Source organism: Sebastes fasciatus, chromosome 15 (assembly GCF_043250625.1).
Source record: "Sebastes fasciatus isolate fSebFas1 chromosome 15, fSebFas1.pri, whole genome shotgun sequence".
Classification (NCBI taxonomy): Eukaryota; Metazoa; Chordata; class Actinopteri; order Perciformes; family Sebastidae; genus Sebastes; species Sebastes fasciatus.
Genome location: NC_133809.1, coordinates 19,927,448 through 19,952,801, shown reverse-complemented (window position 1 = coordinate 19,952,801; position 25,354 = coordinate 19,927,448). Strand labels below are relative to the sequence as shown.

Below are 25,354 nucleotides of genomic sequence, written 5' to 3'. Positions count from 1 at the left end.
TGATATATTTTTTTGGTTCTATATTTAGTTGTGTTGTCTTCAAGGGCTGCTGGGAATGTTGTGTTTTTCAGAATTTAATTTCAGAAATGAATATCTGGAGCAAAAGTGCACACATTAAAGCGGCAGTAGGCAGAATGATTTTGGCATAATTGGGCAAAAAATCCATAATGACCTTTCAGCATATTGTAATTCAAGTGCTTTGAGAGATAGCTAGACTTCTGCACCTCCACATGGCTCTGTTTTCGGCTTTAACAAATCTAGCCCGTGATGGGAGACTTTGACCAATCACAGGTCATTTCAGAGAGAGAGCGTTCCTATTGGCTGTTCATTCAACGGAGGCAGCTGTCAATCACTCGCAAACTCCGATCTAACGGTCAAACTAGGCAGCGCTGATCAAATATGAATCAATATTATGTTACGTTAATGTCTATTTCTCTCCTCAAATGTTTTCAGAATCATCTTGTAGTGTACGGTTTAGCTGTAAAATTAGAAAGTTTGCTCCGGCTGGTGGGCGGCGCTTGATATTTCCTCAATTGATCTCAACATGGCTGCCGGGTCACAAACTTTCTCATTTTACAGCTAAACAGAATACTACAAGATGTTTGTGAGAACATTTGAGGTGGGAAATAGGCATTACAGTAACAGAATATTGATTGATATTTGATCAGCGCTGCCTAGTTTGACAGTTTGATCGGAGTTTGCGAGTGATTGACAGCTGCTCATGATTTTTTTCAGACTACCTGTCTCATGCACTACTGTCAGGATAGAGTGACCGTTTTATAAAAATAACTTTTTTTAATTAGATTTGCTCTAATTGCTGCTTTAACTGCATGATTATAATTAAGGACAAGAATAACTTTTTCCAGATATCATTAGTGTGAAATACTGCGTGCTACTATTTCATACTGAAGATTTCTCTTGATTAATTAACTTAAAGCAATGATCAATACTATCCCATTACACTCACCTCTAACAGTGCATGGTTTATGGACTATTGTATCAACTGATCATGTTTCCATGGATCTATTAACATTTATTTGAAAACATTTGTGCTGGTTTAATTGACGATATGTTCATAGGTTGACATTTATCTTATGATTACATCTCATAATTGTAATAGTTAAATAACAAGAATATTTGACCGCAACAACAAAAACAAACATAGCCAATATGGCTCAAAGGTGACATAGATGTTTTGTTTATTAACTAATGAGGAGAAAATCAGTTTAGATGATGAAAAGATGCCACATCGTCTGTGCTTCCATCAAGGGGAGATAAAGGTTTCCCGTTAGAACATCTGGATCATGCACTCTCTGGACTTTCCAACACCAACCCACTTGACTAAAGAAAGAAAAAGAAATAGAGAGAAAGATTAGAAACTGTAGATGTCATAATTATCTATACATGAAAAGATTATTTTTGGTAAGTGTAACAGTGCCATCTAACGGATATCATGCAGTTTCTGCATTACTATTTATTTTGATTTGGAGGCCTTCAGGGGAAGTGTTGACAATAGTTTTCTGCATTCTTTTATATTCATGTGCATGCTCTGCAAAGAACAAAAATAAAATCTGTAAGTTTTTTGTCAAACATACTGGGAACTCCGATGTGGTTCTCAATGAAGCGGATGTAGTTTTGTGCCTTGGCTGGGAGGTCGTTCCACTTCCTGGCTGCAGACGTGTCCGTCTTCCAACCAGGGAAGGTCTCATACTCAACCTCCACTTTCTGCAAAACGTCCATGTTGGCTATGATGGAAATAAATAAATGACTAGCCATCTTTAAATAAATCTTATCAAACAAAACAGAATGGTTTTGTGAGTCTTATTCTACACGTCGTTTCTTCTGTTACGTTACCTGGGAAATGGGGAATTCTTTTTCCATTGAGTTTGTAGGCGACTCCAACTTTAATGTCATCCAGCACATCCATAATGTCAAGTTTTGTCAAAGCAATGCTGTTGGACAGGTAACATGTCATAGGAGAACTGTTTAGCATGTGCTGTTTATCATTATATCATGTGATTTATGACAGTAGGTAAAATGTGCTTCAATCTTCAAACAACCACGAAACACCTGATGATTTGATTAAACTGTTTTAGCCACTCACGCGGAGAAGCCATTAATCATATGAGCGTATCTCACGATGACAAGATCCAGCCAGCCGCAACGCCGCTTCCTTCCTGTGGTTACACCCACCTCGTGGCCCCTCGTCTGCAGCAGCTCTCCTACTGCCTACGGTAAACAGGAAGAAAAAAACAGCCCTCTCTGTTACTTTATTATTCATGAACTTAAAGAGGACCTGTTATGCCTTTTTTTTTTCAGGTGCATACTTGTATTTTGGGTTTCTACTAGAACATGTTTACATGCTTTAATGTTCAAAAAACGCTTTATTTTTCTCATACCGGCTGTTCTGCAGCACCTCTTTTCACCCTCTGTCCTAAACGCTCTGATTGAGCTCTTGCCCCGCCCCTCCTGAAAACCCTAGTCTGCTCTGATTGGACAGCTGGCCCACTCGGTTGTGATTGGTCAACTGAACCAAACTCTTCAGACTCCCCTCCAGCTCCGCTCTAACTAGCTTTGTTTGAGGGCGTGCCAAACTAGCCGCGAGGCAGGTATTACACAAATGTGTTACTTGGTGACATCACAACGTTACGGAAAAAAAGACGGGACTTCAGTTCAGGAGCCGTGTTTCTGTGGGGGAGAGTAACTCCCTTTGGCCTGGACTTTGTAACTTTGCAGAATTTAACAAACTAAATGAAAGGGGAAAAGCACAAAAGCATAATAATTCCTCTTTAAATGATGAAAGCCTAAAAATATGTAATCACACTAGTCATAAACACAACTGAGTACAATAAAACAACATATGTGCTGGGGGGATTAAGTTTTAACCTCTTGACCTATGCCCCTATGGTCAGCTCCCGTGACAAGTAACATAACCCCGGCTCACACAGTAAATATATCCTGAACCCGGACTCCTGCCCTAAATTTATCCCTGTGAACATGTGACCTGCATAAGAAGTGAAGTGTTTGAACCCGTCTCTCACAAAATTTGACAGCTGCACTCAGCCAGGGAACACCCGCCCCCCCTCCTCCTGCCCTCCACCAGCCCTGCTGCCTGTGTGTCGGCCACATGATCACATACAAACTGTACATGTTAAGCTCAGTATCAGCGAGTTACATAACGTGTCATGTGTCTCTTCTTCATACAATACGAAGGCCAAGGACACGTGACAACATCCCAGTGATCTTACTAGTTTCCTTAAGTAACATCAAGCTCTTACATTGAGTTGTTCTGTGGGGAAGGCGCCGATTCCCACTCTGGTAGTGTAAGCCTTTGATACACCAAACACATCACCAATATTCAGCGGAGGGATGCCAAGGCCGGTGCACGCTCCACCCACAGTGCAGTTTGATGATGTCACAAAAGGATATGTGCCTGATGAGAAAAATGTATATGTCACTATACATAACCACAAAAAAACACATTTCAAAAAGCTACTAATAAAATCAATTTCACTGGTGCTGATCCTACCAAAGTCAATGTCCAGGAGAGCAGCATTAGCCCCTTCCACCAGAATTTTCTTTGGAGATCCATGAAGAGCTTCGTACATGTAATAGACCCCGTCTCTCACCATCGGCCGCAATCTCTCGCCGTAGTCCTGCACCAAAAACAGAAATATGTTTTGTTGATGAACAGAACAATAATAATTCATCGATTTTGTAATATAGTCAGTTTCATCAACGTCTACCTTGAGTTTTTTCAGTTGGTCCTCAACGTCAACTGTCAAGGCTGGGTACATGGATTGATACTGGTGGACGAGGTTCTTGAATCTGAAAGGAAAGGACATCACGTCACAACTGTGCATTATGGTATTGGTCGTGGTGTTTGGCAATCCCTACCTCCCAGAGAAGTCCTTAAAGTCACCCAGGAGGTCACACACACGCAGGCCGGTGCGAGACGCTTTGCTGGAGTACGCAGGTCCAATGCCCTTCTTGGTTGTTCCAATGCTGTTATTACAAAACACAAGCCAAAGAGAGTGATGTGATGGATGAAATTAAAGCAGATGTAGTGTACTGTGGCGTATTATCTTTTGGGCCAATGTTGGCCTCCCCTATCCTTACTTCTTTCCTTCTTGTTGTTGTCTCTCAGTTTCCTGTATGCCATCGACAACCTGGTGGAAATCAAACACTGCGGAGAGACGGCAAAACAAATCAATAAAAAGGCCTCACACGCTAAAAAAAATATGATTTACGCAGGCTGTACTCTATATACAATGACATATACCGTACATACCAAGGTGAGCTCTGTCTGAGACGATTAGTCTCTTCTCCCAGCCTTTCAGACCTGGTCAGAGAATAGAAATGACATCTATGTAATCTTATTTTACATTTCTATAGTGCATTATGTGTAAAGTGCATTCTTTCTTATACCTTTCTTTTCATTTTTATCGCCTTCTTCAAACAAGCCAGGTAGATGTATGACCACTCCATTGCCTACAAGAGCAGAGGAAGAGGAATATATAGACTCAACTCCACTAATATTCTTATAAAACCATGCCGTCTCAATAAAGCTGAATATTACCGATGAGTGATATGCTTTTGGAGTTGATGATTCCACTGGGGAGAAGGTGGAAGTCGTACTCCTTGCCGTCCACTACCACCGTGTGTCCGGCATTGTTGCCCCCCTATAAATCAAAGCATGGTATGACGTGATAGTTTATACTGTCAATGTTTTGGTGACGATATAATCAAATACAGTATCTAACACCCAAGACTCGTTTCATTTTCATGAGACAGCGATAAGCCACCCTCTTCCCGATTCACTGAGCTTTTCCAGCACCTATTTTAACCGACTTGGCTGGTCGCTGGTGGATCCATCACTAGCTGTTCTAAGTCCTGGCCTTCTCACGTATCAAGCCACCCAGAGAATGTGACCTCTCTCTCGCCCGGTGGGTGGGGCTCTCAGGCCTCCAGAACACAGGGTGCTAGCTCTCAAGTGGAGAGAGTACAACAAGTACAACACAGCAGCAACTGTTGGCAGGTTTCACTGCTGGAGTGACCTCTGATTTCTGACTAGAGGGGTTTATATGTCTTATAGTGAGTGACTGGGCAGAAACTGACTGGTCAGGAGTTGTTTTTATTATGAAATTCAGTCTCTTTGTGATCAGCTGAATGAGTCAGAGCAACTTTACACTATGTTTAAGATAAGATAAGATAAGATAAGATATTCCTTTATAAGCCCCACAGTGGGAATAGTGCAAAAAACAAGATGCATCAGCTAACACAGTAAAAAAAGAGCTAAACAAAGTGTAACAAAATATGAACCATTAAAATAGAAGGAAGTATAGAAATAGGAGCAGTATATACAGTATTGACAATAAACAGACTATTAACAAAATTGCACAAGTGGAAAAGGATAATGCACAGTGAGAATGAAATGAAGGAGTGGAGGTGGGTACAAGAATTAGTAAAGGGAATCAGGTTTATAAGTTGTAAATTATAAATAAAGACATCTGTAAAATGCTTTGTAAATTGAGTTTAATGACCACAATTCCCCTATATTATTGAGTGCAGTTATGAAACTACAGTACATACTCAATATTGTAATAGTCAAGATGGTTTCCCAGCTATATTCTGTTCAGTATTTCCCAAATCATGGAGGTACAAGTGTTTCCACTCTGAGCACCTGTTGCTCTTTAACAGGCTGCTCAGCTGTAGTGACAGATATCATTATGAATTCAGAGGGAAAAAAAGATTCATTCATTGACACTCAGCATTAAAGACACACCCCTGTGGGTACAAGAATTAGTACAAAAATCAGGCTTATAAGTTGTACATACATATGCAAAAATTATAAATTTGGCATCTGTAAAATGCTTTGAAATTTGAGTTTAATGGCCACAATTCCCCTATATTATTGAGTACAGTTATGAAACTACAGTACATACTCAATATGGTTTATTTTCCCAGCTATATTCTAAGTATTTCCCAAATCATGGAGTGTTTCCACTCTGAGCACCTGTTGCTCTTTAACAGGCTGCTCAGCTGTAGTGACAGATATCATTATGAATTCAGAGGAAATAAAAGATGCATTCATTAACAGCTACAAAGACACGCCCCTGTGAATGCTCATCAACCAAAATCACTAATGCAAACATTTACCTGACATCTGCAGACGACGTCTGCTTCAGTTGCCAGCAAGTCGACGACTTTGCCTTTGCCCTCGTCTCCCCACTGAGCACCGAGCACCACCGTAGCTTTGTTCCCAGCGTCGTTACGCGACCGCTTCTGTCCGGTCGCTGCAGGTTGACTCAGGTGTTTGTGGTCTTTCGCCGACCAGGTGAGAGACATGATGGTGGTGGTTTGAGTTTGCCCGTCTCAAGGAGACTAAGCTGTCTCCAAGAGTGGCATTGCCATATCTGTAACCTCATAGCCGGTGATGTCAGAGCTGCGTAGCTGTGGGCGACTTGTCTCCAGGGCTGTTAGAGCAACAGGAAGATAGACTCTAACACAACACTCACTGGGATGAATGCAGGTACATTCACCTATTAAAAGAACCATTGTAACATTTATTTAATGCAGCCTGCATATTATGGAGGACGGAACATGCCAAAATAAAAAATAAATGAATAATGAATAATTATATATGCAAAGGGAAAATCGTGCAGGAATAAATAAACAAATGCAGAAATACATACATTTTAAAATAAATAAAAATGAAATGCAAAAATAAATAAAATTTAATAAAGATAAATACATACAAGCCCATTGTAACACTTATTTAATGCAGCCTGCATATTATGGAGGACGGAACGTGCCAAGATAAATAAATAAATAATAATTATATATGCAAAGGGAAAATCGTGCAGAAATAAATAAACAAATGCAGAAATACATACATTCAAAAATAAATAAAAATTAAATAAAAAATAAATGCATTTAAAATTTAATACAAATAAATACATACATAAATAAAAAGGTAAAATAATAATATGATAAGGGAATAATACAAAGATAAATAAAGAAGAAAATTAAAATGGAAGACATGGAGCAAATGTGATTTTATGGAGGACGGAACATGCCAAGATAAAAAAATAAATGAATAAATAAATAATTATATATGCAAAGGGGAAATCGTGCAGAAATAACTAAACAAATGCAGAAATACATACATTTAAAAAAATAAATAAAAAATTAAATGCAAAAATAAATACTTTTAAAATGTTATAAAAATAAATACATAAATGAATAAATAAAAGGTAAAATTATAATATAATGAGGGAATTAATACAAAGATATACATAGAAGCAAATTAAAATGGAAGAAATGGAGAAAATGTGATTTTATGGAGGACTGAACATGCCAAAATAATAAAATAAATGAATAATGAATAATTATATATGCAAAGGGAAAATCGTGCAGAAAATAAATAAATAAACAAATGCAGAAATATATATATTTAAAAATAAATAAAAATTAAATGCAAAACTAAATACATTTAAAATGTAATAAAAATCAATACATAAATAAATAAACAATAAGATTAAAATATAATAAGGGAATTAATATAAAGATAAATAAAGAAGCAAATTAAAATGGAAGAAAAGGAGCAAATGTGATTTTATGGAGGACGGAACATGCCAAAATAATAAAAAAAATAAAAAAATAAAAATTATATATGCAAAGGGAAAATCGTGCAGAAATAAATAAACACATGCAGAAATACATACATTTAAAAATAAAAATAAATTAAATGCAAAAATAAATACATTTAAAATTTAATAAAAATAAATACATAACTAAATAAAAAGGCAAAACTATAATATAATTAGGGAATTAATACAAAGATAAATAAAGAAGCAAATTAAAATGGAAGAAATGGAGCAAATGTGATTTTATGGAGGACGGAACATGCCAAAAAAAAAAGAATAAATAAATAATAATTATATATGCAAAGGGAAAAATCGTGCAGAAATAAATAAACAAATACAGAAATACATACATTTAAAAAATAATTAAAAATTTAATGCAAAAATAAATACATTAATAAATAAAAGGTAAAATTATAATATAATAAGGGAATTAATACAAAGATTAATAAAGAAGCAAATTAAAATGGAAGAAATGGAGCAAATGTGATTTAAAAAAAGTTATTTTTATGAAATGGTCACTATATTCTGACAGTAGTGCATGAGACAGGTAATCTGAAAAAAAATGATGTACCTCTGTGTCCTCTGGTGCTCCTAAGGCAGGGGTGGGCAATTAATTTTTACAAGGGGCCACATGAGAAACCTGAGTTGTGTTGGAGGGCCGAACCAACAATAACTTGAACTTAATTCTGCTCAGTATTAATTTTGATTAATTGATTTTAATTGTAAAAAGCATTAAATTATATATTTTTGATTAGTTGCTACTGGTAATCAGAAGAATAAGGATATTCTGTAAATATTTATATAAATATATGAAATTGTGGTGTAGGTCATATAGGAAAATACTCCTATAGAAGTAATAAACAGTAAAAACAATAATTGCATCAGTGTTTCATTTTATTTTTAACATGTTAATCTTCCCAAATACTGAATAGGTGTTTTACAGTATGTTAAAGATAGGCAATTGTCAACTTGATGCAAAAAGCAATAAATGCTTTTAATGTTTTACAGTTCATTTTACTTGTTCAGTGGGAAAAATCCAGCCTGCTCTGGGCTTGAACAAGTGCATTGAAATCTGGCTGAATGTCTGAGGTGGATATGCGAAGGACAGCTGAGAGGTGGTCATCAGTGATAGAGGATCTGTATCTGGATTTGTTGAACTTCATCACTGAGAATGTCTGTTCACATACGTAGGTAGATCCAAAGAGGACTAGAATCTTCTGAGCATGCCTCCTCATGTGTGGAAAGTTCTCCTCTTTGAGGGAAGAGTAGAAGTCCAGTAGTGAGACTGACCTAAAGTGCTCTGCCAGAAGTGTGTCAGACTGCAGGTCAATCAGTTCCATCTGAACATCACTGGGTGCATTCGCCACACTGCAGGTGAAGGGAGAAGAAACCATGTGCATCTCACTCTCAACTGTTTTAAAGTCTTGAAATCGCCTTGAAAACTCACCATGCAGTGCTTCTAACATGGATGAGTACTTGTCGAGGTGATCAGCTGATTTTGTGGCTTCCTTCAGTGTTGGCAAGTGGGTGAGAATGTTGTCCGTCATTTGGCTTGAGAGAAGCTGCAACTTTCTCATGAAAGCCTTCACTGCGCTGTACATTTCATGTACAAAAAGGCCTCTGCACTGCAGTTTGACATTTAGTTCATTCATTAGTGCCGTCACATCTACAGCAAAACCAAGGTCAGCAATCCAGTCTGCATCTGTAAGCTGTGGAATGTCCTTTCCTTTCTTCACACAGAACTCGTGAATCTCTTTTCTCAGGTCCCAGAAACTTTTCAGTACTTTGCCCAGGCTGAGCCACCTGACAGCTGTGTGGTAGGGAAAAATAGTCAAAGCTGACCGCTCTGTTCTTCAGCTGAAGTTCCAGATTCCCAGCGATGTCCTCAACCCTCCTCGTTACAGTCCGTCGCGAGAGGGGCACGTTCTCAAAAGCTCCCTTTTTCTCCGGGCATATTAGGGCAGCAGAGTCCAGCAAACACTCCTTAATAAACTCCCCGTCAGAAAACGGTTTACCTTTTCTAGCGATTTTGTGGGATATGACATAACTTGTCTTGACAGCTGCATCTCTGGATGTGCAACATTTAGTAAAAAGTCCTTGTTGGTTTTGCAGCTTAGCTAGCAAAGCATCCGACTCCCTTGCGCGCTCTTGTTCAGACAAGTTCTTGTATTTCTCCTCGTGTTTGGTCACGTAGTGGCGGTTCAAATTGTAATCCTTGAACACGGCGACCTGTACACCACAAACTAAGCACACGGCTTTACCTTTGACTTCTGTAAATAGATATTTAGCAGTCCATGTCTTGTTGAAAACGTGGCATTCGGTATCGATTTTTCTTTTGCTGCCGTGGGCTGACATGTTGAGGGCTAGCTTAGCATACCAGAATCACATGTAGCTGTTTAGCATAGTCACGTAGTCACGTAGTCACGCACATGCGTGACTACGTAAATAAAAAAAACTTTTCAAAATAAAAGCACACAGCCGTATTGCGTGCACAGCATAAATAGGCCTATTTTTTTTATTTATGTTCTAATTTACTTGACCTCACGCGGGCCAGGCAGGGACAGCCAACGGGCCGGATGTGGCCCGCGGGCCGTAAAATGCCCAGGTCTGTCCTAAGGGCATCTGCAAGATTTCACAGACCGGAGGAAAACAACCAATCAGAGCCGAGCTGGAGCCTTGCCATCTCTGAGCAGCTGTCAATCACTCGCAAACTCTGATCTAAAGGTCAATCTAAGCAGCGCTGATCAAATATGAATCAATATTCTGTTACTGTAATGCCTATTTCTCTCCTCAAATTTTTCCAGAAACATCTTGTAGTGTACTGTTTAGCTGTAAAATGAGAAAGTTTGTAACCCGGCAGCCATGTTGAGATCAGTTGAGGAAATACCAAGCACTGCCCACCAGCCGGAGCACAGCCAATAGGAACGCTCAATAGAAACACTCTCTCTGAAATGACCTGTGATTGGCCAAAGTCTCCCATCATGGGCTAGATTTTTTAAAGAATGAAAACAGAGCCATGAGGAGGTACAGAAGTCTAGTTTTCTCTCACAGCATTTGAATTATAATATGCTGAAAGGTTATCATGGAATTTTTGCCCAATGATGCCAAAAATATCCTGCCTACTGCAGGTTTAATATCACATTTTATCAATTAATTAATGGCTAAATTTATTTGTAATATTATTTTGCTATATTTAATGACATTTTATCTATTGTCATTTATTTATTTCCATACATAAGAGCTTTTCTAATTGCTTATGTTCGCCTCATTACCAGCATCTGTGTAATTAAAAACAAAACAGCTGAACAGTAAATTCACTTTTATTAAAATATATTTAACATTAAAAGTTACAATCCATTATATGCTGTCATTATATTTTCCTATTAGAGATCATATGGATAATATATAAACAACTTAAGACAAGTTTTGTTTTGATGAATTAAATTAAATATCTTGCACCAACAACAACAATCATTCAATAGGTGCTGAAAGGTAAATAGAGCATATAGCAAAAAACACATTCACTGCATATTACGATACAAAACATATAAAGCATGTTAAATTTTTTTGAATCCAAACCACTCATATACACAAAAACAACTCATTTACATAAAGTGACATATTGACATCCACGCTGTGAAGATCCCAGTCGTAGATGTTTTTACTCTTCTTGGTCTCAGATAAACAAATAATTGCAAAAGGAAGACTTCTGCGTCCTCTCCAAGGAGTCAATGCTCAAGTATGGCTCACAACATAAAATACACTGTAGTCCTTCCAGTTCACAACTCCTGCTTGAAATTAACATTTTCTTTTTCCTCTCGTTTTCCTTTTTCTGGAAACACCTACGGAAACAAAGACTAAAATGAATAGATGGAATCAAAAATATATTTAAATAAAATAAATACTTAATATCTTTTTAAAGGTTTTATATTTACATCAGGATAAAAATATTGGCTCAAATGCACCCAACATTGTGATTCACATGATTGTTGGGCTAGATCTGCTTTAAAAGTTTTTTTTTTTTAAGTGTAAAAACATTTTTAATACATTTACATACACATACAGCATCTTTCAATCATAATCAGATTAACAAAGCACAGTTTACAGGAAGCACACCAGACTGCGTTAGTAGGCTGAACAGTCCCAGTTGCAGATTTGGGGGGAATGGACAAAAAAATATGGAAGAAGAGACACAAAAGTGGCAGCTTTCATGAAATAACTCAGTCCACGATGACTTCACAATGACTTCACAAACTGCAAGGCTGTTTGAGATCAGAACACTGATGTTAGATTATAAATACATAACTGATTAAAAGAGGATTAATTGCTACACATAATGGCACATTTAGGGTTAGTTCTCCCCAGGGTTTGATGGACATTAGAATCACCGCAAGACACATGTGCGTTTGGTCAAATGGTGTTAAAGATTTTGGCCTGATATTAACTGAATTAGAAGAGTGTTAAAGAGATAGAGCGAGTGTTAGAAGCTGGACAACAGAGACAAATGAAATCCAGATTCCAGTTAGACCAACAAATGACGTGTTATTCGGGACAAAGCTTCGACGGTGATTGAGTTTATTAGGATGATGTTCCTGCTTACAGTTTGCCATCCCATCGACTTGACCTACCTCACTGCAACACACAGCCTTTTTTATGTTTAGTGTGTCCTTTCCCATTGTTACCTTGTGTTTCAGAGGAAAACAGAGCGTTCAAACAAAACTGTCCATAGATTCAAATCCATTCAATATGAAATCTGCAAATCAAGCGTTGCACACTGCATCCATGCTCTTTAATAAAATGCATGTCATGCAAAATACTTACACTAAAATAGCCCGTACATAAAATATAAAATGTTAAACGCAGTAAAAACAACAACTAATGATTTCCCTTTAGTCAAGCGACTAGCATTCCAAACATGATCTTTATTGAAGTGAATGGGTAGGTTACCTTGAGTACTCTTCTTTCTGTTTCGTTTAAAGAGGCTCGGCTGTTTCTTTAGCTCGGGCTTATGGGATGGAGGCACATCTTCAGACACTGATGGCAGATCTTCTGGTTCCAGTCCGTCTGGGACATCGCACCCCTTGATGCCCTCATTGACTGTAGTCACGGACGTTTTTACAATAATGCATTTCTTCGCTTCTTGACTCTCTTGTCCAACAGTCTTTGCTAAATGGCTTGTTTTATTACTAGTTTCACCTTTCCCATCTCCCGTTAAACTGCTTCCACTACTCTGGGTCACATTGTCTGTGTTAGGTAAAGGACTTCCCACTATCTGAACATTCACGCTAATGTCCGCTGGCTCCTCAGGCGTCAGCTTCTCAGATACCGGGCTGGAAGTGTCATCTAACGCAGCCTCTAGCAGGTCAAAATCTGAGAGGGAAGATGGGCTGAAGGCGCTGGTCTCAGTTGAATCCAATGAAAAGCCGTTTGTGGGGAGGCACGGTTGATGTTCCGCTTCAACCTGAGGCTGAGGTTGTGTCGTATCTAGTGAAAATACTGCAGGTTGCCGGGGGTGTTGCCCATCCTGCAGCGACGCAGGCCTTTCCGGGGGTGCCTGTGTTGTCATGGCTGTTTCTCCTGGGGGTGCCTTGGGAGGCACAGCTGGACCGTCTTGAGCTGCAGTCTGCGACGCTGGCGGAGTCTCTTCTGACGGGCTGATGAAGCCGTTCACTTCGCCTGCGGTGGCCTGGGGACCCTCTGTTTGAGGTTTGGTGGGAGCGGAAAAGGCGGCTATTTCTACGGCTTTTCCGTTTACAGGCATCGCACTTGATCCTGAGGGGGAGAAGTAGGTAGTATTAAAAAGGTGAAAGTGTACACATTAAGAGCATCTTTAAAATGTGGTGGCATTTCACAGTAAGCAAAGCTGCGTGAAAAGAAAATGCGCTCCATGCAAACAAATGCTAATATAGCTCAACAAAGCAACTGAGTGATGGAGCTAACTTAGCAAGGTGGCAGCGGTGTTTAAGCACAAATAAAATAGCCTAGATAAAAAGCAGCAAGGCTGTGTTGTGGCTCGCAGTTAAGTGGCTCAGGAGCGGAGCCGAGAACTGCGGATGGAGGCCACAGCTTCTTGTCCTTACCAGACGGGCAGGTATCCCTACGCATTTCACTAGAAGGGAGGCTTTCCGAATCGCACCTTGGCCTGGTCTTTCTGAGGCTGAAACCTTTCCTGATATCCGCCAGGAGATGGTCGATGATGCAGCCGTCGTCTTTCGGCACAAAGCCTTTTTTGACTGGTAAGAGAGAGATAAAAAAAAAAAAAGAAGAAAGCTTTAAACACATGCTATTCAAATTACATCATAGTCATTTCTGGTACACAGTGAAAGAAAAGGAGGGTTGTCACAACTTACTGATTTTTCCATTCTCTCCCTTCTGTCTCTTGGACTCCTCCTCTGCCAGCTGCTTCTTCCTCTTCTCTGCCTTGGCTGCCAGCTCTCTTCTGGTTTTGTTTTCCTGTTCTCGTGAAAGTAAGAGTCACTCACTGCCAAGTACAAAATGGATGTAGCAATTTATCTTTGTATCTTTCAGGCAGAGACATTAAGATTTTCTATTTTTTCCAAAGTATAGTGATACCCCTGTTCCAAAGAAAACAATCACAACACAAACAAGACTTAACCGTGCAGTGTATATACACTATATACACAGTGTAATCATGCACAAACATGAAAATCGTTTTGCTTTCAGAACAAGCATACGCTTGTGTGTATATTTGCAGGGGAGGTGTATGCATTATATGTGCATATATGTTTATGTATATATACACACAGTATACATCATTACTTTTGGTGTATTATTTTTAATGTCAATATAGCTTTTACAATCTTTATTTTATTTGTCCTTGCTGTTTATTTATACCTACAATTTTTTTGTGTTTTTAGTCTTTAATTATATATTTTTATATATTTTTTAAACTTGATTTAATTTAATTCCTTTAATTCTGTATGTATTATTTGTGAATATTCGTATGTAAAACACACTATACTGCCTTTTTTGATGTCTGAAGGTAATAAAAATCTTCATTGAAAAAAAACAAAAAACAGCACAACATGCAGGTTCATTAGTTGTAGGTTTAAAAACTACACAATATAAGTGTATAAAAGACTACAAATGTGTAAATCACAGTCATATATTGACTAACAGTATCCTCCCTGACCTTCAGCGACTTGATGAAAAGTCCTCGGAAAGTCCTGATGGTATTGAAGAGTTCCTCAAGCGACAGCTGATTGGCGTCTTCACACAAGTAGACAGCCAGCTCTTTCTTCGTCTCCTCAGTCACAGTGAATCTCTCACTTAAAGCTTGACACGCCTCCAGACTTTCCTGCAGCAGAGAAAATGGAGGGATTCGGCTTCAAGCTTCCACAACAGATATCGAGTTATCACATTTTGGCTCCATTTGTAGCAGGCAAAGTAGAGAGACCATCATCTTACCTCAAGAACTTTTGCGTACTGCTCCTTCACCTCTTCGGCAGAGTTGGAGACCTTCTTGGCCGCTTCATTCAGTCGTTTTAGTAAGGCACTGGCTTCTGACTGAGCAGAGTCCAGATTAACTCTGAGGACAAAGTGTAAAGCCTTTTGTTACAAATCCACTGAGAATCAATTAAAGAAAAAGGAACAACATGAGTAGATGTGAAAGATTTCTATACCCTGCTGCTTTTTCACAGATCTCTATATCATCTGGCAGCGCCAACAGCTCCGGGTGGTGCGCCTCTGCTTCCTTTGCAAAACAAAGCCATGCAGTGGGTAAATAAACAGGTTCATAACTGAGAAAAAAAAAAAGTTATGCCAGCTGCAAGCTACTTTGCGTACCTCCAGGATATGATGAAGCAGCGTGATGCGGCTCTTGTTGGCCTTGGTTTCCACAAGCTTGAGCAGAGAGCTTATCTTGAACCCCTCGGCGTTCCCCGTGTGACTTCCCTGGAAGTAGACAGACGATTAAAAATGCAAGCTCTGTCTAAATGTCAGCTTAAAAGTAAAATATACATGAGATGGAAGAGGTTCTTACGTAGTTGAGAAAATTCCCAACGTCGAGGATGAGCCTGCAGAAGCTGGGCATAAGCGTGCTCGTTTTGAGAGCTGAGAGATTTGTTACACTGTGTTAATTTGATTATATGTAATATATATCTTGAGAAAGAATGGCGAGTGCATGCATGTGAATACAGGGTTTACTTACCCTGGCAGGCCTCCTCCACCAGCTTGACTCTAGGTTTGAGCATGTCCAACACCGATGACGTCTCCTCACACAGCAACATGCAATCAATCCTCAACTGATAACTGGGGAAACGAGCCAGAGAACAAAGTACGTAAGGAGCCAAATATGACAATATCAAGCCCACAAATGATTATAAAAAAAAAAAAAAAGTTAACTTACGATGACACCGTGAGAAGGGAGGTGTAGAAGCGGTCAACATTTGCCAACTTGTCTTTTTCTCCTTGGAAGGACTTCAAATTTTCAATCTGTGTGAAAGCACAAGACATTGACTCATTTGGCATTTCAAATTGCACCCTTAATGGCAGATACATGTGAAAACAAGTCTCTAGGTAAGGGTTGAGAATAGTTAAAGTACCAACCTCATGCTTCTCTGGTAGGAGCTTTATAAGCTGTTTTAGAACCTCTACATCAAACCTAGTACGGTCCCCGTTCTGAATCATGGCTACAAAGTCCTCATTTTTGCTGAATAGGGAAAATGAAAAATACTGAGCTGGAAAATGGACCAAAATATATATATATTTATTAAAAAAAAAACATCAAATCAACGTGTATCATCTTACCATTTAAACTGCTTTAGGAATATGTTCAAATTTAAGTTTTTCTTTGGATCAATGAATGTAATCTATAAGAAAAAAATTGAAGTTAGAGAGGCATGTTGATTTATTCAGCTTTGATAATCAGGTGTGTTTGTTCTGGAGGAGCAGCGTCGAGTGTTGACCACGCACACCTCTTTAGCCTCCTTCTTGACAGGAGCAGCTGCCCCCTTGTCTTTGTGCTCGGCCACCGGGAGACAGAACAGCTGCTCGATGCTGCTGTAGTTCGGCTCCCGAGGAGAAGGCTCTTTCTGAACCGAGGCCCACATGGAGGGACCATCTGTGTGTACGCAGGAAGAGAAGAGCCTGTCGTGAGCTCATGTGGCTTCATTTTGTATCAACATCCTACTGTGGCGGAAATTCAACAAACAGGGAGGTTTCCTCTCTAAACACCCACATTCAAATAACACCAAAATTAGGAAAAATGGTTCTGTTCATATCAATGTCCCATCATCCCCATCATCTATTCTCTACACAGAGGCCTTCTGCCAATGTCTTCAGTCACATTTCCCATAATGCTGTTCTATTTAAACATATAAAATGGCCAGAAGGGGTGAATAATATCTTGATGGATTCAAAGTCAGCCTTCAGATCGTAGTTGAATTATCTTGAGCCTTCACAAAAATGTTTTATTCACTCACCAGTAACAGAGCGGAGTTTCTGCCAGTTGAGCTTTTTCATCCTCAGGGTGGGGCATCGGTAAACCTTTGTGGGTGCAGCGCACCCCAGGGCCTGGCTACTCTGAGCCATTATCATGCCTGGTGGAGGAGGTGGTGGAGGTGGCATGCCAGGTAAGGGAGGTGGTGGTGGGGGTCCACCGAACCCTCCGGGTAGCGGCGGAGGAGGAGGAGGTGGTGGGGGTCCACCGAACCCTCCGGGTAGCGGCGGAGGAGGAGGAGGTGGTGGGGGTCCACCGAATCCTCCAGGCAGCGGCGGAGGAGGTGGAGGTGGAGGTGGTGGGGGTCCACCGAATCCTGCAGGCAGTGGTGGAGGAGGAGGTGGGGGTGGAGGGGGAGGTGGAGGTGAGGCACACGGTGGCTTCTGAGAAGATGTTATGCTTTTGTCCGACTTCTCTTTATCCTGATCATCCAGATCGGTCTGCACGGCCTTATCCACTCTCACCAGCCGGCTGTCCACTTCATCGCGACCGTCACAGCTCTTGCCCTTGGAGAACGTCAGCCGCTGCATGATCTTCTCACTTGACTCCATCTGAGCTGGAGCACAAACACACACACACATATAGATGAACCCCATTTGAAACTATTTCTATGCAACGATTGTTTCTCCTGGATAATCACTCCCCTCCACACATGACTCACGGAGGAGACCATTAGCTGCCCATTAGCCTCTCCAAGAGAGTTGACCTAAAGTGAATGTATTGCTGCTTCAGTGCTGACTCACAGTCCTGGACTAGCAGTACGGCTCGGTTAATGATGGCCTCCAGAGCCAGCCAGATATCAGAGCGGCCTGGCCCCAGCACCAGCAACGTCTGCAGGATGGACAGCAGCTGGAGGGAGGTTGGAGAGCTGCTCATCTGAAAACACATGCATATGCACAAATCAAGAAAGCTTGTCATGCTTACATAGCTAAGTCTAATAACCATGTGCCACAGCCACAAAAACATTATGACACGGTTTTAATCAGAAAGACAATAAGAAGTGTTTTCTTGTAACAGAACAACTCTGACCTTGTGAAAGAGCGCAGTGAAAACCTCCAGGTGATCACTCATGTTAATGCCCCCGTAGATCCGCAGCAGTTCCTCCTCATCTTCGGCCATTGCCTCTTCAAAAGCTTCACATTGAATAATCAAGTCGTCATCCTCCTGTTCCCTGCAGCCACACACAAACATATCACTGCTAGGGACACTTCATTGCATTTAAACGGCATTCTCAATTTTTTTAAAAACAAAGAGAAGAGCCTAAAATTACAGGAATTAATGGACACAAATTGTCTTTTCCAAAAAGCACCATTTCACTCTATGACCTCTCTAATGACCTCTAAAGCTTTAACTTAATTTGTTGCATAAAATCTGCTTTGGAGACTAAATCAAATGTGAACAACAGACAGAAGGCTCACCTTAACTTTGGCAGGATATCAAGTAGCTGGAGTCCTGCAAGATAACATTAAAACACACAGTGATGAGTATCACAACACTCAATTATCAGTCTTTTAAAGAAAGTTTATCTCCAGAATGTATCACACCTCTATTCAGTGTCTGGCATATGTTAGTCTTTTGGGGGAATTGGCAGGAAGTCACAGGTGAGCAATCACACAAGAGGAGTGGCCAAACAAAATCACTGATTGGTCCAAGGTGGTGGTTGTCATTTTAATGAATTTAGGAGGGGTTATATAGATATAGATAGATGTATTTAAAAAAAAATATATATATATATATATAGCTGCAAATATAAAATATTTGTCACTATAGGACAATCATCAGTCCAAGGCTAATCCTGTTTTTGTCCAGTATATGCTGGGACAGACTCCACAGGGCATAAGAAAGAATAATCCACTAAAGAAAACAGATGGATGGATAGTGAGTTTCATCCAGAAGATATCATCAAAATATCATATTAGGTCAGTGTGATTTAATCAGTGTAAGCGTGATGACATATTCTCCTTGATTGTCACTGTTATTGGTGTAAAATGCATGGATACACAATGATTTACACACTTGAGGTTTGCTTAGTTCTTAGGCGTTTTGTCAAAGTGAGAATGAGGCCATTAGACCTATTCTTAGACAGACCCAGTGGCAGATATATTTGTAATAGATCTCCTGCTGATGGCCCGCTTTCCCACTTTCAGCACAGAGGGGAGACACTGTTGCAGCAGTTTACCACAGTGTGACCTCACTCATCATGATGGGACTCCTAGACTCCTGATTAATTGTTAAACAGCGGCTGAATGGAGAACCTACCGATAAACTGCTTTCTCATCTTATCTCTCTGCCTGAGGTCATCTGTCCCGAAGATGAGGGCGTTAACGACGCTGAGGAGCGTAACCATGTAAGGGACGTTGTCTGTAGCCTGCAGCTCGTTCATGATCACGCTGAAGCGGTACTGCTGCGTCTTCACACCCTGAAGGAGGAAAAAGCAGAAGTCATCAACTTCATTGAGCAACACTGCGATTCCACAGGTTTGTGCATGCAACCCAACACTAGAGGGCAGTGTTTAGATATTTATTCTCCAGAGTGATGATGTAGTATCACATGAGGGAAATCCCACAACAACTTTTCAAAACCCCCCAAAAAGTTATAATATGACTCCTCGCCTTGTAGTGGTCCAGGGCATCCAGGGCCAGGCGATGTCCGTCTGTGGAGAACACGCTGAGGGCAGCGAGTAGCTCAAACACCTGCTTCTTCACCATTGTGTTGGAAGTGTCCAAAGCTGTGGAGCATCATGATCACACACATCAATACAGCGCTGATAATGTCCATAAGCTTCTTTTAAAGCAAAAGCTACTCATCTCTACTCTTTCCCCCTGCTTTGTAGACCCAAACAGGAGGCCGCTTTCTTTCGCTGCCTTTTAGGCAACTCAATTTGAACTTTGCCCCCTGAAGATGTCGCGTTGTACTGTAGATAAACATGTGTTTGTGTGTGTGTGTGTGTGTGTGTGTGTGTGTGTCTGAAGGAGGGGAAATCCAATATTCACAACTCACTGTGATTTCTAGGAATGTCCCAAAACAACCCTTAACCCTTACTCTTTGTACATAAAGCGGAACTTATGACTGGAAAAATTCCGCTCAGCACGGTGAGTCACAGAGTTATGACCTACAACGAAATATTACAAATGTTACATAATATGTAAAAAATGGCACCTCAGGTCCTTAAATATGGCTTTCTTTTGAATGAACAGGTTGATTTCAATATCCAAATTGTTCAGTATACTTAGCATATTTTCCGAGGCATCTCTTTTCATGTGTGAGACATAACTATATGGACACTATATGGAGAAATGAGTGCAGTAGATGTGATGATTTTTCACAAAATGTAGGTCAACCTTGGGAGAGCTTCCGAATGTATCCCTCGTTGTCTATAATGAAGTGGATCCCTGCAGAGGAGTTCATGACCGCCCGGACGCAGCTGACGCAGGTGAGCTGCAGGAGGGCGTCGGCGATGCGAGAGCATCCCCGCCCCGAGAGCCGGTCCAGGGCCTCCAGGAGGAGATCCAACCCACTCAGCTCCAGGAACTGGACCATCCATGTCTGGTCGCTGCCCTCCAGGCGACGTTTCAGCCCCGAGTAGTTGACCACGGTGGGAACTTGCAGCAGTCTGATGCACAGCTCTGCGTCGGCGCTCTCCAGGTTGGCCTCCTGCTGGGTGTCTGAGTCCTGCGAGGAGCCCAGGCGATCCCTGACTGCCGCCCACTTCTTTTTCCCGTCTGACTTCCCCGACATGATGTCTGTGGAGGACAGAAGGGAACGGATATTTCAGTGTGAATGTGTGCGGATGACAAGAGACAATTTTTTTTGGTTCCTGTTTTTCAGGAACAAACTCATCTTGTTTTGGACTGCAGATGGCGTCTGTTTGCACCGATATCCAATGATTTTGTACAGTGTCATCATTGCTATCCAGACAAGAGGAAGCAGGCCCAAACAAGGCTTTATCAGAAAGGAAAACGCAATAGGAAATGATAGCCTTGAACTTTAGTGGATGACTAAAAGATATGTCAGCAATCCAGCAACCATCCACCAGCAGCTCTGCCAAACATTCCTGTTTAATCCTGCTTGAAAGAGAAGAGATTCGTTGTCAAAAGTCTATACAAAAAAGGACTCTACATTGTCTGAACAGTGCGTATCGCAATTTACAATATAAATAAATGGATTTTCAAGCTTGTTACTGGGATGTAAACATTGGAAAGTCCTGAGGCACACTTGTGAAAAACACACAAAAACAACTGTGCAGGAGGAACTTTTCACAAACCAACATATCTGACATTGACGTGAATGCACGCATTGATCACCTCAAGGGACCTTTTCTGGCATAACCTCAGAGCACAGTCACCCTCTTTTTAACCAACCTCGAGCTTCTAAAAAATAATCACTACCATGCATGTTACAAGTATAAACACATTCCCACACTAATAAAACCAACAGTATAAGGGCTCGGGGTAAAAAAATACTTTCTCACTGAGCTGGAGTTGTGATATTAGGTGGCTCAGAATAAAAGCCTGAGTGGTTCTTTTGTCTACTGTTGTTGATTTCACACTTGGCAAACATAACATATACAGATGAGGCATTGAGTGATGAGCACGAACTGTAAAAAGGTCATTCACAGAACCGGCTTTTACAAGTCCTCTATCTAGACAATGCAAGGCCCTTCTCAGAAATCTTGCTTTTTTTGCTGCTTCATTTTGTTTCTACGTGTTTAAGGAGAAACTAAACATAGTAAAATCCAATTTTGGATTTCTCTCTTTTCAAAAAGGTAATTTGCAGACGTAATGACTTGTGAAGAAATCCGACAAATTGAATTTCTATTCACTCTGCAGAGTCGGGGCACAATGAGGCTTTCTTTTTCCTTTCCTCACATATTCTGGCAAAAGGCATTTGTCAGCTCTGACTGCAGCATTTTAGTCCTGCTGCCAGTGTGAGAGTGTTACCGTGGCAGCAAGCAGGCAGACAATGGTGTTCTACAACAGGCCTTCTCAATACTCTTCAAAGAGTCTCTGTTCAATAGCCACAAAATGGATGGACTGCTCCCTGCCCCCTTTTCAGGCTAATAAGAATTAGGCCCTGCAAACCAGTTAAACACACTCTGATTCTCGAGTACATTTGGCGCTCATGTCCAGTGTGAGTAAGGGACAAAAGTTGCAAGTTGACAGTTTCAATGTGGAGAATTCTGGAGAAAATCATGAACACTTGTGAAGTTACTGAGAATTTTGTTAAGTGGCGGTCATGTCCTAAGCCATAATTATGACTAAGACACTTTAATTGAAATAGTGGGTGTATAAACAGGACTCATCAGTGTTGCTCAGGAATTTTTCACAAGGGAAGGAAATGGACTTTCCCAGGACAGGAAACTTGGCTTGAGGTAAACATGCGGGGCTGACAGCTCATGTCCCTCTCTTGCAATTTCACTTTCATTCTTACCATGATAATTTGATGCCAACTAAAGGGGTATTTTGTCCCAACATCTGGATTTCAGAGCAGCATCAAAGACAGACTAATGGAAACACATTTGCACATTTTTTTTTTGTGCACTCCTGAAATATAAGCGACTTTCATTTGCCGACCTTGTCTGCCAGATCTCCCACACGAACCACTAATAGCAGGCTGATTCACTGCAACACAGGACAAAACCTACTCCTCTGTCCTCTGGTTAAACCGCCCACACAGCAGCCCACTGTTATACTGTACAGCACAAACACCTCGAAAAACGCAGAAATATCTCCACTGATGTATTTCTCTGAGACATATGCAGAGCTCGCTTGCATGATTCATTTTTTTTCTATAAATGTTCTGTGTGCAAGTCAGCAATAATAAATGGGTAAATAAACTAATAGATTTAGGGAGGATTAGTTAAATATCATGGACCAGTTTACAGCTTTTTGTTTTGTTTCCTTCCACTGAAATAGCAGATGGGAGATAAAAGGATGGGGGATACATAAAATATACCTTTTAGTGGATTTCATGGTACAACATACTGTATGTTAAACACATGAAACACATTTTTGCATGGAGATTGCACAATATAGATAATTATTCAAGCTTCATCCATGCCATAAAGTCTTTTCCAGTATTTGCACAACAAAGAACATCTGGTAGTCATTTATTTTATATCCTAACCTCCTTTTCCTCCACTCTGCTATTTAAGGGAGTGCTTGCAAAGTCTACAAGTCTACATTTTGGAGTTGAAATGTATCTTTTAGTTGAAGTTTCCTGTATTTCCAGACTGCATGCAGATTCCTTCAGCAAGATTGATTTAACATCTGCATATAGACAAACACAGTGACAGTGACAGCCCATACGGTCCAACAATAATAAAAAACGGTCCTTAAATAAAACTGGAATCCCTCAGTTCAAGTGAAATTTTTGGCAACACAGTTTTTCTCTCACCGCCTTCTTCCTCTTTATTCTGTCCGAGGAAAAGGAGGTTTTACAGGGAATAGTCGATTATACACCTCCAGGATGCATCCACAACACTGTGACACCACAATACAATTGCATGTTTGCAAATCTGCATTATGCATTCATCTATTATGATAATAAATGTGCCTGAATAGCATACATTAATTGTGCAAACATCATACTTTGCGATTTCCCCCCACATACCAGGAGGCAATAACGGGACTGGCAAATCTTTCTGTGGGCGAGTAATAAAAGACAGCAGAAAAACAAAACTACACATGTCACATGTTAATGCCCTGGCGCATCGTTATAGATCACCTATAAGCTGACTATGACACCTTACCTGGTTTTATTCCATGAACATGAAGACACTTGAAGAAGAACCGCGTCTCCTCTGCTGTGTTTCAGATGGAGGAGCTCTTTGCAGTCATCATCCGGAAAAACATTTTATTCTGCCTAGAAGATTTAACATGGACAGCTGGAGATGTCGGGCACTGTGTTGGCAAGTCAAACCCCTGTGTTGTCTGCGGATGGCACCGTTTTATTAAAACGTTACGGCCCCTGAGCTTTCATTCACTTCACTGAGAGACTGACAGTGTCAAAACAGAGACATTACTGAGCCGCGACATCCGGTCAAAACCTTCAGAATAAAACATGTGAAGTGTAAAGCGACTGCGGCACGAATAAACTGAAAGCTAGTTAACTGCAGGTCTGATGTGAGTTCAAGATAGGACTTGGCCTTGTAAGTTAGCTAATACTCGAAGCCCCCAATAGCTCACCTGGTTAAGCGGGTGCCCCATTATTCTTTTTATTTATTGAAGATTAATTTACAAACATTAAGGCATTGGAATCTAAACGCAATACTTCTAACATACAAGGCACAATTGGATAGGAAAGATAACTTAAATTATAAAAAAAAAAAAAATTGATAAAAAATAATATTATAACAAAAATAAAAGAGGGGGTAGAAAATAATTCAACGTTGCCTACAGAAAATGCTCCAATCAAGGTATATTTGGATAGTAAATCCATGAGAAAGATGCCTGTCCATATCAATTATTTGTTTACTCTTCTGTTTAATTTTCCCCTTTATTTATTTATATATTTATTTATATTAATTGTTAAATATAATTTATTTCTTTTTTATTTATTTATTCATTTTTTGCACTTATTTTTTAAATTTATTTTATAATTATTTTTAAATGTATTTATTTATATATTTATGCAGTTTAATTTATGCACGGTTTTCCCTTTGCATTTTCACCCCTTATTTATTTCCCCAAACTTATTTCTTTATGTATTCTTTTCTTTATACATTTCTTTTAAAAATTAAAATAAATAAATAAATTATGCTATTACCAGATAAATAAACTGTAAATAACTGCTGGAGGGATGATCTGAATCAAATAACATTCAAGCAAACATTTTTCAATACATATATATATACAGTCTAAGGGGGTTTCTATGGTCTGCGTTTTATTTTGTAGGCAGAAAAGCCTGATTTCCGGTCTTGATGTGCCTGCTGTTTTCTAGCTTGAAGCTGTTTGTGATGCAGAATGCAGCCAGTGGTTGTGGGCCCTCCTCCTCCTCCTCCTCCCACACTCCCCATCCCATCAGCTGGATCTGACCTCAGGCAGGACAGTCCCTGCTGGAGAGGAAAATGAAACTGGGTTCCCTGATTCTCCAAGTCAGTCACGGATTCTTGACAGTACAAGATTCCTGTCACAGTAACAGAGTATATAGCCTATAATCTATTATTGTGTCTGATAACTGCAGACACACTGTCCATCCTCCAGGGTGTGTTTGGGTCTGACTGCCCTGAAAAGCCTTGTGGGGC

General features: G+C 40.1%; 2 protein-coding genes across 8 annotated transcripts; both read right to left on the bottom strand.

The window, feature by feature from the left end:
• Positions 1 to 1,175: 1,175 nt before the first annotated feature.
• On the bottom strand, positions 1,176 to 6,433 carry adss1 (adenylosuccinate synthase 1). The gene is made up of 13 exons (XM_074661080.1): positions 6,160 to 6,433; positions 4,580 to 4,682; positions 4,429 to 4,491; positions 4,292 to 4,342; positions 4,120 to 4,186; positions 3,898 to 4,005; positions 3,747 to 3,828; positions 3,530 to 3,656; positions 3,279 to 3,433; positions 2,105 to 2,229; positions 1,855 to 1,952; positions 1,596 to 1,745; positions 1,176 to 1,341 (listed from the first exon to the last, which is right to left on the bottom strand). The coding sequence occupies exons 1-13, from the start codon at positions 6,346 to 6,348 to the stop codon at positions 1,289 to 1,291; spliced, it is 1,371 nt and encodes a 456-aa protein (XP_074517181.1). The 5' UTR covers positions 6,349 to 6,433; the 3' UTR covers positions 1,176 to 1,288.
• Positions 6,434 to 10,953: 4,520 nt separating this feature from the next.
• LOC141783219 (inverted formin-2-like) lies at positions 10,954 to 24,113 on the bottom strand. 7 transcript variants are annotated; one of them, XM_074660375.1, is made up of 23 exons: positions 23,861 to 24,106; positions 20,451 to 20,852; positions 19,722 to 19,837; positions 19,369 to 19,528; positions 18,528 to 18,561; positions 18,139 to 18,280; positions 17,853 to 17,985; positions 17,093 to 17,665; positions 16,586 to 16,731; positions 16,419 to 16,480; positions 16,218 to 16,320; positions 16,018 to 16,103; positions 15,820 to 15,920; positions 15,652 to 15,722; positions 15,456 to 15,563; positions 15,293 to 15,363; positions 15,078 to 15,198; positions 14,803 to 14,967; positions 14,000 to 14,102; positions 13,730 to 13,882; positions 12,597 to 13,421; positions 12,278 to 12,331; positions 10,954 to 11,491 (listed from the first exon to the last, which is right to left on the bottom strand). In XM_074660375.1, exons 2-22 carry the CDS (start codon positions 20,845 to 20,847, stop codon positions 12,279 to 12,281), a joined length of 3,723 nt encoding a protein of 1,240 aa, XP_074516476.1. In that variant the 5' UTR covers positions 20,848 to 20,852; positions 23,861 to 24,106; the 3' UTR covers positions 10,954 to 11,491; position 12,278. The 7 variants fall into 7 exon arrangements, 6 of the variants coding, with proteins under 6 accessions (XP_074516476.1, XP_074516477.1, XP_074516475.1 ...); XR_012597230.1 differs by having other exon boundaries at positions 12,278 to 13,421; XM_074660376.1 differs by lacking the exon at positions 12,278 to 12,331.
• Positions 24,114 to 25,354: the final 1,241 nt, after the last annotated feature.

Excerpts from the sequence above, each read along its gene's own strand:
- adss1 (XM_074661080.1), bottom strand. The coding sequence starts at position 6,348 with ATGTCTCTCACCTGGTCGGCGAAAGACCACAAACACCTGAGTCAACCT. Across the intron at positions 4,492-4,579 it reads CAAAAGCATATCACTCATCG|GCAATGGAGTGGTCATACAT; the intron begins GTAATATTCAGC and ends CTGCTCTTGTAG. Across the intron at positions 4,343-4,428 it reads CGATAAAAATGAAAAGAAAG|GTCTGAAAGGCTGGGAGAAG; the intron begins GTATAAGAAAGA and ends TTCTCTGACCAG.
- LOC141783219 (XM_074660374.1), bottom strand. The coding sequence starts at position 20,847 with ATGTCGGGGAAGTCAGACGGGAAAAAGAAGTGGGCGGCAGTCAGGGAT. Across the intron at positions 19,529-19,721 it reads ATGCCCTGGACCACTACAAG|GGTGTGAAGACGCAGCAGTA; the intron begins GCGAGGAGTCAT and ends TTCCTCCTTCAG. Across the intron at positions 15,364-15,455 it reads TGCTTCATCATATCCTGGAG|GAAGCAGAGGCGCACCACCC; the intron begins GTACGCAAAGTA and ends TGTTTTGCAAAG.